Here is a 13753-nt window from a genome sequence, read left to right as displayed (position 1 = left end):
CATACTGTATTCTAATGCCATATTCTTGTAGGAACAACATCCATCATATTAATCTACTATGTAACAAACGACTATCCATCAAAAAAGATAGAGCTTGATGATCTGTGTAGATATGGATTTCTGACCCCCATATTAGTGTTTGGGATTTCTGGATACTTCATACTATTGCTAACAGTTCTTTTTCAGTAGCTGTGTAGTTTAATTCATGTTTATTAAGTCTATGATTAGCAAAAGCTATAGATCTGTGATTTTCATTATCTACACCCCACTCTCCTTGGAATAGTTCTGCCACAATCCCATAATCAGATGCATTGGTTGCAATTTTAAATGGTTCGCCCATACTCAGATGATGCAATATGGGTGCTTCTACTAGTGCTCTTTTTACTTTTTCAAACACATTATTTGCCTCTTGATCCCAAACCCAAGGTATTCCTTTTCTTAACAAACATAAAATTCTTGTGTCATTTAGTTCTTGTCCCCTAATACACTGTCTCAATTGTCTCCTGTTTTTAGGGGGTGGACATTCTTTAATAGCTTTTATGCACTCAGGATCCAGTCTAATCCCCTGTACCCCTACAAGATGCCCTAAAAACTTAAGCTCTTGACTTGAAAAGTGTGATTTAGACAATTTTACTGTAATACCTTTTTCTTTAAGTTTTTTCAGGATCTTACTCAATGTTAAGCAATGCTCTTCCCAGGTAGCTGAGATTATGAGAATATCATCTGCATATGTTATTAAATCCTCCAATAAATCTCTTCCTAATACTTCATCCAGAGCATGTATAAATACTGAGACTGAGATATCAAGTCCAAATGGTAATACATTGAAATGATACGATTTACCATCAAACAGGAACATGCTATACTTCTTTGATTCAGGATATTACCTAATTTGCCAATATCGTGCAGTCAGGTCCATTGTGCTAAAAAAGCATTGCTTTCTCAAATTTGGATAACAGTTCATCAATGTTAATTGGTCTGTCTCATTCTGTTTCTATATGCTTATTCGATGTATGCGTGTCTAGCACTAATTGCACACCTCCTGTAACCTTTTTTACTACTACTAAAGGGTTATTCATGACACTAGAACGACGTTCTATGATATTATTGTCAATAATTTTCTCAATTTCCTCCTTAACTGATTCTTTCAGACTTATCAGTATTGGATGTGGCTTACAGAAAAATGGAGTGTCACCTTTGATTTCAAATTTATATATGTAATCGCTGATATTCCGGGAAGATCAGAAAATACTCCTTCATATTCCATTAGAATTCCAAATAAATCTAGTTTTTGTTTGTTGGTTAATATTGATGACTCGTTTACATTGTTTTGTATGTCCACTCGATGTGACATGTGATTTTCATTATCGAACTCTGGTGACAATCGAGCTGTAGCTGTTAATTGTAATTATTGACACTCAGTTGTTTGTTTACTAATGTAACTATCTGTTACAAATGGTATCCAATGTCTACTAACATCCTTACTAAAGTAAATAAGATTTTCCTCAAAATTTAAAATGACTTTAAAAATCTAATAGCCAGTCTAACCCAAATAATACATCTCTATTGATATTTTCTACTATTAACAATGTCTGACGAAACAAATTATTTCAAATGTGGCAATTCACCTTGGTTTTGTCTTTCACAACTTTGCTCTTCGTTCCTGTTATACCAACTAGGTAAACTCCAGTAAATTTGAAGGTGGATGCTTCTTCTGATGATTATCGTTGCTATTGTTCCTGTTACACTGGTGTACTCTAGCTAAGTTAGCATCATGTCATTTAAAGCTATTATTACTAATCCTTTTGTAATTCTGATTTTCGTTCTGGTGTATGCTCTCGTTGCGGTCCTTATTTAAGGCATCCAGTGCATCCACAAAGGATAATAATTCTTCAACCGTTTTCCACCCACTACATAATATATTCTTTCTCATGCAAATATGCAATCTTCTTATTAAAATTCAAACTAACTCCTCTTCCTCCATTGGCTTATCCAAGTACTTTGCTCATGTTAAATGCCAGTTGAAATACTTTCTCATTGTTCCCCACGTATTACTGTAATACTTCGGGTCCCACAAGTCCGATAATAGTTTTTCCTGGGCACTTGCTGACCAATACTTCTCTTTAAACTTCTTTACAAAATCTTCCCAAGAAGAAAAGTTTTCTATGTTTACCTTACCCAACTCTGAGTCTTCCCCTAATAGATACCCTACAACAAATTCCATCTTTTTCAAATCCTCCCAGTTCTTGGGCAAGGCTTGGTTGAACCTTTACAAAAAATGGATAGGATGTACTTCCCCATCTGGCTTAAACTTAGGGAATTGCCTGGATAATCCAGAATTGGCTCCCCATTATAAATCCGTCATTGCCTCACTATTCAATACCACATTAGGAGATGTCACCCTATTATCCACTTTGTCCTGAATAAGTTTGATATCCTTGCGTAAATTATCTATACCTCTCTTTATATCATTAAGTTCAGAAGACAAATTTGGAGACATGTTGTCGGAGGTTACTCTCGCGGCCACTTTTTGGTCTTTCATTTCCTCTACCTGTTCCACCAGGCTACTTATATTTATCATATCTGAGGTTGCTATTTTCTTTTTAAAGTTTTGTTCCATGTTATCTACTCGAGTATTGATGCGTGCAATTTGCGATTGGACTAGTGGTAATAACTTGTTCTGCTTCTAAATACCTCTTTTAAAGTGTGTAATCTACGTTTTACAGCATCAAACGTAACATTACATACACTTTGAAATGATCTTAATTTTTCACCAAGTTCAGCTTCTACATTATTATATTTATCTTCAATATCCAATTCTAACTTTTTAGCTAAGTCCTGAAATTGGTTACTCTGTGTCTGACTAAGTTAGTGAACAGTTGGTTTACATGACTGCTTAACAAACTAGTTAATTCCTCTTTCACATCTATTTTAAAATTTTCTACTTTAGTACTTAAAGCATCAAATTCAGTCTTCAAATTTCCCATACCTTCACTTAAGTTACTGAAGTGTTTACTTTGTGAATCTACCTTAGCACTTAACAGTCCTAAAGTTTCATTCAGGACATCCAGTTTATTATTTAATTGAGTATTCAGTGTGTGTATTTCTCTACTTAAATTAGCACTCTCGAGTTTTTCACTTAAAGTTGCCCTTATTTCATTTCTCAAATAAGCATTTTGAGCAGTCAGTTGCTTTCTTAAAGCTTCTGAATCTGCCCTTTGGGCTTTGATTAAATTCAGTACTTCAGACCCCTCAGGCACCTCCTTACTCACTTTCATTGCCATGGCTGGTTCTGAAGTTTCCCCCATTCTCTGTGTATTATCCATATTTCTCTGAATTTTTGATCTAGTGATCATTTAACAAATTAACTCTAAGTATTATAACTACACTAACAGTCTATTATTCAACAGTTTCTTTAACTTTAAACTCAAACAATTACTGTTTTCCACTCACCTGGCATAGAGTTCTACTTGCGTTGGTGAGCGGATACGTGACCTGTGTCGGTGAACAGCACTGGCGCCAGCAGTGTTGAATGTTGGTTTCAGCATTGGTGTCGGTGAGCCCCAGAATCTTCTCTCTTTTCTTTTACCATAGTAGCTTTCTGACGTCTTCTCTTTTATTTCATTTATCAATTTTCACCATTTGAAATTTTAGGCTGAATCCAGTTCCATGAAACATTTCTCTTGTATGGAGTGCCTGGTTACTATGGCAACACATCATTCTTCTGCTTCGATTTCTTCTCAAAATTCCCATTTTTTCAAGTACTTTCTACTGGTTGCCATGTTCTAACGATGTGTGACGATAGAACTTGTTGAGTGAATATACAAATTTTATGTTTTCACTAATTAACGATGTTTTGGACTATGTAGAATAACATTCTCGCATTCCACATCTAAATATCTCCAACTTCCTGTATTTCACTCACTTTTCGAGCTCTAGAAATAATTACATTAACATTCATAAGTGAGTTGGTTTAAGAGCCACTCATAATTTATTAACATGTCTTGCTTCTAGCAAGTCCAATACGTGAAGTATAAATAACAATTTTTCAACTGTTCTTCTTTTTTCTTGTTACAATAATCAATGATATAAAACACCATAAGATACATAAACACCCCTTGTTGTTCCAATTTGACTTCTGTGGTGTGAGCGGCAAACACTTGTCGGTGCCGTTTGACCGTCGCGTCTACCTTGTGCTCGTGACTCCTTTCCAGCCTGCACACACAAACATGTGCTGCGCAGTATGTATGTTCTCTCGCACTTATTTTTAAAATATCGTGTGTTCGAGACGGTAGAAGGATGAGTGGTTCTGGAACTTATGTGGAAATTCTCGGATCACTACAGGTCTACAGCTTAACATACCCAGCTGTTGCAAAATACTTATATTTACTGGTTGGTCTTTGAAAACTTATAGCATGTACTACTTTTTTCATTTGTTTACCCATGTACTTTTTAATAAGAATAGACTTTATTTTATATTTTTCAAAGGAAGACTAATTGCAGACGCATGTAATTTAATTTCTTGTTATGCACCTTGCTAAAATAATTTATGAACTGCAACATGCTTTCTTTCAGAAAGCTAATGAGCATGTTGAACATGCATCTGAAGGAGACACTGTTTACAGTACAAAACATAAGATGAAAAAAAATCGAGAGAAAAGAATGGAAACTGACACATTGTTAGGTAAGTCTGATGAAGCAAGTGCTTTTATTTATTTATTCATTTTTTAATAGAAAGTGAACTGATACAGAAGATGGCGCATTGCAGAATTTGAAATCATGATTCATAAAGCAAAGACATCATTAAACACATACTCCAGGAACAGAAAATTCCTGAATGCTTCATTCAGTTTTTATTTTTATTTTTTTAAAATTTTTACTTGTTCAATTTTTTGTTGTAATAATGATAGCAGTAAAGATAATATCTATCCACATAGTTTAGAATTGGGTGGTTGATAGGCATATAAAGAAGACTGAAAATGTTGCTGAACTTTTGAATAATGTCCGCCTTCACAGATAACTACAGAATGAACATACATATGCATACATCTCCATGGTTACATTGTCCTGGCTGCCTACACTATACCGGCTGACTATGTTGTACTGGCACTACAGCGTATTTGGAGTGAGGGAGGAGCTGTATTGGATGGAGCAGGCTAGGGGAGAAAGGAGGTATGTAGGAAGTTGGTAGGGCTGGAGTGAAAGGTGACTGATGGCTGGGAGGAGCAAGCAGCAAGCACACAGGATAGGAATGTGGCACTGGTGAGATGATGATGGTGCAGGCAGGGGGAGTTTTGTGTAGCACTCATTTATGTAAAGGAGTGGACTGAGAGGGGGAGGAAAGTTACGTAAACAAGTGGACTGAGAGGAGGAGGTAGAACAAAGAGGAGAGAGACTTTTGAAATCAGTTTGTGAGTTTAGAATGGATGAAGGGACAGCATAGGGACAGGGTGGAGATAGTTATGGGGTGTGGCTACCAGAGATTGTGGCAAGGAGGATTGTGGGATTGAAGGAAGTCTTGGACGGTCAGTTCCCATCTATGCAGTTCAGAGAAACTGGTATTGCTGGGGAGGATCGAGATAGTGGGATTTTTTGAATGGCTATTGAAGTCAAACTTGTGCCGAGCAGTTTGTTTAACCATTAGGTGGTCAACTTCGCTCTTGTGCAAAGTTCAGCAATGGCCCTCTTGAAAGACAGAGTTTGATTATTATGACTGCTTTTGCATGTGGCTCTGCCTCAGATAGATAGAATATGCCACTGGTGGGACTGGAATAGCGTGTAGTGTGTGGTGGGTGGTGGCATAGTAAAGGTCTTGCACCTGGGCCTTCCACTAGGGTATGATCCACATGACAAGAGATTTGGAGATGATATGGCATGAAGATGGACCAGAACATTTTGTCGATTGGGTGGTGACAAAATACAACTTTGGTATGGTTGTAATTGTAGTTACAATGTTTCTCGTTTCTATGCATGACGATAAGTAGTTGAAGCCCTGTCGAAGGATGTGGTCAAATTGTTCTACTCTGGGGTGGTATTTGGAATGAGTGGGATGGCCGTTTGCAGTTGGTTCACAGGGATGATTGAGGATTAGGGGCATGTGCATATATGAAATGACATACCTGTTTGCAGACTTTTACATGGCTTTTTATTTGGGCAATATCACCAACCATTGTTCATCAGAGTGAATGGTCAGCACCAGACTCAGTTAAGAGCAAACACAACATGCTTGATCAGTGACTGTTTCACAACCTGTGCCATTTGAATCTCCCTTTTTCCTCTCTCTGCCTCTACTAGCTTCTCTGAACTACTTAGAGGAGGAGAACTGACCTTACAATCCTTTTGCCCTCGATCTTCACTAGCCCTTGCCCTTCTCTTCCGTCGTTCCACACTCACAAGCTCCTCCTCACAGTCTCCCCTTCCTCTGTTCTGTTTCCCCCTCACAGTGCACTCCTCCACATCTTTGTGTGCACACACAACTTCCCATCTGCACGAGCACACGCATGTGTGCACACTCAGAAGCAGTACATCATCTGAGGCCCAAGCTAACATTTTCAGTTTTGTTATGTGTCTTATCAACCATTCAATGCCTTCATTATATGGACAGTTGTTACCATTCCTCCTTCCATTATTAACACATCTCCAAGGACCTTCAATTTCCAGATTTGTTGTAGTAGTAGTTGTTGTTGTTGTTGTTGTTGTTGTTGTCAGTAACTATCTTCCTGCTTTTGGTAAACCTTTTCCTAGTTTTCAAGAAAAAATTTGGTTATCCCCATATGTTTTAAGGATAATTGTCTCTTTAGTTGTTGTTTGCATCTAAACTTCTTTGTCAGTTGTTGTCGTATACAGAACTGACAGTTTTTGCTTAATTAAACTGAATATTTTTCAGATAGAAACAGTAATGAAACTAAGCTAATTTATAATTTTAATGTAAAGCAAATGAGACATTACCCTTTTGCCATTATTACAAAATCTGCATGTTATCATTTCCTGTTGAAAATAGAGAAAGTCAGTTAATGTGTCACATGTTGTAATTAGGCAACATCAGTCTTAGATTTTAGTGCATCTATAGAAGCTATGGTCTTTTTCTTGTTAATAAAGCACTTAATGTTTTTCAACCCTTTGTACAGACACAGAAATTATGCAGAAAGTTGCTGAGCAACTACCTGCTAAAAGATTGGGAGCATGCCGTGTTCCTGAAAAATGGCGTTGTCGAAAGTGTGGAAGTGAGGAGACCAGTGTTGTGGCTTATGCAAAACACCTCATGAAGCATTTTAAGCCTGCCTTCTCTGACACAGTGAAACCTATACAATGCCATCTGTGCAAAAAGACATTTGGTTCTGAAAAGGTATTTCTCCTTAGAACAGGCAAATTAGATAACTGACTGGTCTTTTTTTACCTAGACTGTAGAAGTTTGCAATGGTAACATACTTTTTATTTGTGGTACATGGTTATACTGACAGCTGTAATAGAGTTTGGAAATGATAACATATGTCGTGATTACAGCTGCTTGTGAAACATAAAGTTATAAGACACGGGGCTGTAGTGCAGCGACCAGTCCTTTTAGCCAATATCAGAGAAGAAGATACCGGTGATGGTCAAAGCTCAACATCAGATAAAATGAGAGAGATGGACAGACCTCTAAGTTCTCAGAGCACTAATTTCATCAAGATCTCTAATGATGAAAACACTATAAAAGAAATGGAAAGCAAATCTCGCACATTATACACTCAAATGACGAGACATGCAGTGACACACAATCCAGGAATTCAAAATGTTCCAGTAGTGCAGGTAAATAACACTGGTTACCATGTAGTGACATGTTCTAGAATACTTAAAAAATTCATATGTGCTGTAAATTTGCAGCATCTCATGATATTTAAGAAAGCTGTGTTAAATTTTGCTATGGTGTATACTCGCAATTAATAACTTGATTATACTTATTTATTTGATTAGAATTTCAGTCTTAATGAGGGATGAAATGATCACCTAGAAGATTGCAGTGATCCAATGTTAAAGAATTCATAGAAACTAAAACAGTCTTAAATAAGAAAGTTTACAATCAAAAACTGTTTCAGTTTCTAAAAATTCCAGTCTTGTGTGCTTGACAGTCAGTTCTTACAGCATTGTTGCTGGCCATGTCAAATGTGATGTATGTTTCAGTCCACTCCTGAATAAACATTACAACTGTCATTTTGGTTAGTGCCATTAATTTTCACTTGCCCCTATGACATACAACTAGATAGGAAGATGACTCTTGCTTTCTGGCTACAATGAATATTCAACTTTAGTGTCACATAATTAATATTTGAAGCCATTGATCTCATTGTATCTCATGACATATACTTCTATTATCTATTTTTCAATAGATTTATTTATTTATTTGTTCTCTGAATCATTCCTGACAGTTGGCAGCAGTGGTGCCCAGCTGAAGCTCCGTTTATGTTACTAATTAACAGTAGTAAATTTTCACAGGTTAAAGCGATTGTGTGAAGTGTATTTATATGTAAGTTTGTTTCTTTGTAACTCTTTCATTCAGCAGTTGAAGAGTGCATGATCTGAGGTTTTGTTTCTAAATTATCATGTAAAATCACATCACATGTTGCAAGCCGTATTTTGCCAATAGTAAACATGGTCTAATGTCAAATAATATCCATAATAAGTAGTAATTAAAAGTTACAGTTCATTGTTAATAAGTTAATTAACAGTTAAGTGAGCTCTGAGTTCTTGTTTTAAGTGGAAATTAAGTAACTTTTTGTGTTATACACCAGAATTATATTTACATGTAGGCCTAATTTTTGTGGCTCATAAATTATAAAAATCATTTGGTGTAAAGTTTGTTAAGTATTTTAATTCTATTTTTAAGCATTGGATCTGTTTTGCAATGTGTGGTAAGTGTGGATGTTGCTGTAGGGCAGGTGGACAGGGAGTGGTGTGCATAGATTGTGGGCTGAAATTTTACTGGGGCAACTGCAGTGGAGAACTGAACAGGAACTCAATGAGTCTATCCTATGGAACTCTAGGGTCTGCAAAAAAGTCAGGAGAATCACCAAACATGAGGTGAAGATGTCAGTCTGAATTACATTGTGCAAAATTTGAACTAGATAAGTTGGAGGGGAAAAAAGATTGTGGGAATTATGTATAGGTAGTAAGTGATGGGCAAAAGGTGAAGAGCTCTGCAATTTCATCTACATTTGACTTTACGGTATCCAATAAGTTTGACTTGTTACCTGAAGTAGGAGGGGAAGAGCCTCATCCAGCTGTAGGTCACAATATAGTACAGCAGACTTCTAGTAAAGAAACTATGTGTAGGTCGGCACCACAAGAGACTAGGAAGAAAAGAGCCTTGCTGCTAGGTAGTTGCTATGAGAAGGGTGTATGCCAGATAGTACATGACAAATTAGGAAAGGATAGCAGGCCACAATTATTGTAAAACCAACTGCTAGCCCTTATCAGATGACAGAGCACATAGGGAATCTTTGTAAAGATTTTTGACGAGTATGGTTTTCTTTATCATAGTAGGTGGAGCAGGAAACAGCCTGCATAAAGACAGAAATTAAAGCATTAGGGATGACATGGATGAAATAGGAGTAGCACTACTGACACAAGCGAGAGTCTTGTGGAGGTCCTGCTGCATCATGATGAGCCCTGGGTTGATACTGGTGTGATCTGAGTGAACACAGAGTGCTGTGCCTGTTGCTACGGTTGTAAGAGTGAAATGTGCTAGACGTGGCCTACACCTGAATAAGAGAGAGAAAGATAGGTTTCTGAGCTTCTTGCAGAAAATGTATGGGGAAAGGGGAGGAGGGCTAGGGAGGGGGCACCATCACACAATGCAAGATCCCTGTTGTTACTGGTGCAAGAGATCTGCTGTTTTTAGGTTAGAATCAGCATTCAGGCACAATGTTGTCAAAGAATTTAAAATAACAGGAGAGTCACAAGAAATGCTTAAGAGTGGAGAGAAAAGTAAGGTTAGCTTATTTAATTAGAGTATTAGAGGATAAGTATTAAGAGTGAAGAGCTTCTAGTCTGCTTATAAAATTTAGAGAGTTCTGGAAAGATAGGCATTCTGTGCTTATCTGAGCACCACAAGACCACAGGGCTATAAAAGTTAAATGTAAAAGTTTACAGTCCAGCATCTTACTCATCTAGAACTAATATGACAAAAGGATTTGTTACATATTTTAAGACAGAACACAGGTTCAGAAGCATTGAGACAAGAAGGTTTTGTAGTGATCAGCTCATAGAAGTGTGTGCTTGTGAATGGATACTGCAAAATACTTCACTTTTAATTGTAACTGTATATTGATCCCCACTCAGAAATTTTAACTGTTTATGAGAAATTTGGATTCCTAACTATGCTACTTGTCAGACAGCAGCCGACTGTTAGTATGTGGTAATTTCAATATTGATTTTTCTAAGGGATTATTATAGAAAAAATGATCTGGCAAACTAATTTGGATCCTACAATTTAGTCTCAGTAATTAACTTTACAACATGGGTGGATAAGACAGTAGAACCCTAATTGATACTGTTGTCTTTGATGAAGCTCTAAGCAAGGAGATAACTGTATACCCAGTAACAAATGCTCTGTCTGGTCAAGATGCACAGTTAGTTAGGATAAATGAGATAGTTCATTGCAATAGAGATATTACTCAGTGAAAATCAGCTAGAATAATTAATGGGATCAGAACAAATGTTTTTAAGAATAGTATAAAGAGATGACCTTGGATGAAATAGAATAAACCAAATGCTGACATAAAGTTAAAAAAAAAAAAAAAAAAAAAAAAAAAAAAAAAAAAAAAAAAAAAAAGTGGGTGACTAGTTGGATTGAAATATCTTGTGAAAGGAATAGGAAACTGCATGTGTTGTCAATAACAAGTAAGAGATGCTGCAGTAGTTGCACACTGCAAAAACCACTCAGAATTACTAAGAAAAACTATTAAAAAATCAAGGAACATGCATGTTATGTCAGAAATCAGTAAATCTGACAACAAACTTGAGGTTATATCGAATGTAATGAAATGAATGACAGGACAAACATCCAAAGAATAAAATAACATCGCTGTTGTCTTAAACAGAGGGGCTATAAATGATGAGCCACAGGTAGAAAGTGCATTTAATAATCAAGTCCTAAATATGGTGGAAAATATAGGGACAAAAAAATATACGGACAAACAGTGCAAGAGAGAAAATGCTGCAGTATGGTCAAAAAGTAAATTCATAAAATTGAGTTGTATGAATGTATCACCAATTTTGCCTTCTGAAATTAAGAAAACTGTATATTCTCTCAAAAATGAAAGCTCATTTGGATTTGATGGTGCATCCAATGTGGTACTAAAAATTTATTCCTATATAATAATCCCTGTGTCATCTGAAATATGTAATACATAGCTTTAGGCATTTTTTAAGAGAGATTAAAATATGCCACTGTTAAACACGTCTTATAAGAAAAGTGATAGGAGAGATGTCAGTAACAACCGAACTGTTTCACTACTGACATCATTTCCCAAAATGTCTGAGAAAGTGATGTATTCTAGAATAGTATCCCACCTGAGCAACAGTAATGTCCTCAGTAAATCACATTTTGTATTCAGCAAAGTTGCTCTACTGAGAATGCTATGTACATGTTAACTTACCAAATTCTACAAGTATTAAGTAACAAAATAGCATCAGTTGGTATTTTCCGTGACCTAAGGCATCTGACTGTTTGAACCACCATATCGATTGTTTTATGGAGTTTATGGTATAGCCAACCAACGGACAATGTCATATCTTAGCAAAGTGCAGAAAGTTGTACTTAATAATTCAGCCAATGTAATCAAGGGAGATTCCTCTGATGGAGGAGAAAACACATACAGTGTTCCCCAAGGTTCAATCTTAGGTCTGCCATTGTTCCCCTTGTACGCAAACGACCGCCTGTCTTATATACAACAAGCAGAACTAATTCATTTTGTGGATGACTCTAGCATTATAATCAGTCCATGCGTACATACAGTGACAGAAGAAATGGTAAACAATGTTCTTAACAGTGTGGTTGACTGGTTTTCTGTGAATGGTCTCACTCTGTTTTAAAAAAGACACTTCAGTTCTTCACATCTAGGAGTACACAATGATAAGTGTAACACACAGTCAGTAAATAATAAATAAGATGGAAACCTCAAAAATTGTAGGTTTCCATATTGATGAGAGTTTAAACTGAAAAAACACGTTTTGGAACTCCTAAAACAATGTATGAGGCCTGTTAAAGAAATTCCAGAACATTCGTAATTTCACGCCAATGGTATGTTGGAGCGAAATGCAGTTGGTATCCCTGCACAAGTGTGTGTTTGATGTGTAACTGCTGGAAGTTTCATTGATGTATGTCTGTCAGTTAATGTGCAGTGCTGTATTGAGTGGAACACTGTGTCACACAGTTTCTGAATTTCAAGGTGATGGAGTTAGAGTAGCAATGTGTCTGCATTAAATTTTGTGTGAAACTCAAGAAAAACTTTACAGAAGCACACCAAGTGATACAGGAAGCCTACAGTGATGAGTGCTTAAGCTATACTTGGTGTTATGAATGCTTCACATGTTTTAAAAATGGCTGGATAGAAGGTAAAGATGACATTCATTCAGGAAGCCCACCAACAATGCTCATGTCAGGAATGTCGATGAAATTGTGTGCGCCAATCAAAGACAGACTGACTGAGAGAGTGCAGAAGAATGTAACATTTCAGTTGGATTGTGTCATGAAATTCTGACACAGCATCTTGGAATGCACTGTGTTGCCACCAAGTTCATCCCAAGGCTCATGAGTCAAGACCAGAAAGAGCTTTGCCTTGCACTCTGTGAAGAGCTTTTGGAGTGTGCAAAGGAGAATGAGATGTTCCTTAAGAGAATCATAAGTGGTGATGAGATGTGGGATCTACGGTTATGATATTGAGACCAAGTGTCAATCTTCAAAATGGATCAGGAAAGATTCTTCAGTACCAAGAAAATTGTTGTCAGGTCAGGTCAAATGTCAAAGCCATGCTGATAGTTTTCTTTGACTCTGAAGGATTAATTCATGATGATAATAATAATAATAACAATAATAATAATGTTTAATTGCCCATGTTAACTTTACACGTTTGGACATCGTCAATTTTTTGTACAATTATATCAATATCATGTCATTCCAAGAATGAATATATACATCAAGTAGCACATTGTATATCATTCCATGCAATAATGTTATAAACACATTAGCACATTATATATCACTCCATACATATAATGATGATATACATCAATTAGCCAATTATAACAATACCACCACTAATATACTGCAGTATGTAAAAGAATAAACTAACAGTACTGCAGCTCAGAATTCTTTTAATGAGTATAAACACCTTTCTATTAAAAAATTTTTCAACTTGCCGTTGAAAAGATTGCCTTGGGGTTGCTTTATATTTTGTGGCAACTTATTATAGAATTGTGTCCCAGTTACATATGGACTGTGGTCTGTAGCTTTCTTGTTAGTCCATATCCTATAATAGTCACTTTTGGCTCTAGTATTGTTATTATGGATGTCACTGTTCTTTACACTATTTTTCTCGTTTTCTTTTACAAACATTATAGTCTTAAATACATGCAGTGAGTACAAAGTCAGTACTTTATAATTTTTGAAATAGTCACTACAGGACTGGCGTTTGCTTATATTAGCAATTATCCTAACTGCTCCCTTTTGAAGCCTGAAAAGGCGATCCATATAGACAGTGGGTGCCCCACCCCA

The 13753-nt window shown here is 36.4% G+C and overlaps 1 protein-coding gene across 4 annotated transcripts in view; it reads left to right on the top strand.

The window, feature by feature from the left end:
- The window catches only part of LOC124774108, a 261535-nt gene that overhangs the window by 100591 nt on the left and 147191 nt on the right, over positions 1-13753 (top strand). For all 4 annotated transcript variants that reach the window (XR_007015127.1, XM_047249456.1, XM_047249457.1 and 1 more), the window contains exons 6-8: positions 4576-4684; positions 7128-7345; positions 7504-7788. Coding sequence is in view for 3 of the 4 variants with exons in the window: in XM_047249456.1 (XP_047105412.1) it covers positions 4576-4684; positions 7128-7345; positions 7504-7788 (612 nt within the window). In the remaining variant the exon portion in view is untranslated. The remainder of the gene's footprint in view (positions 1-4575; positions 4685-7127; positions 7346-7503; positions 7789-13753) is intronic.

The sequence above is a fragment of the Schistocerca piceifrons genome, chromosome 2 (genome assembly GCF_021461385.2).
Source record: "Schistocerca piceifrons isolate TAMUIC-IGC-003096 chromosome 2, iqSchPice1.1, whole genome shotgun sequence".
NCBI classification, from domain to species: Eukaryota; Metazoa; Arthropoda; class Insecta; order Orthoptera; family Acrididae; genus Schistocerca; species Schistocerca piceifrons.
The sequence above is the reverse complement of the archived record's forward strand: the minus strand, read 5'-3'. Positions and strand labels throughout refer to the sequence as shown.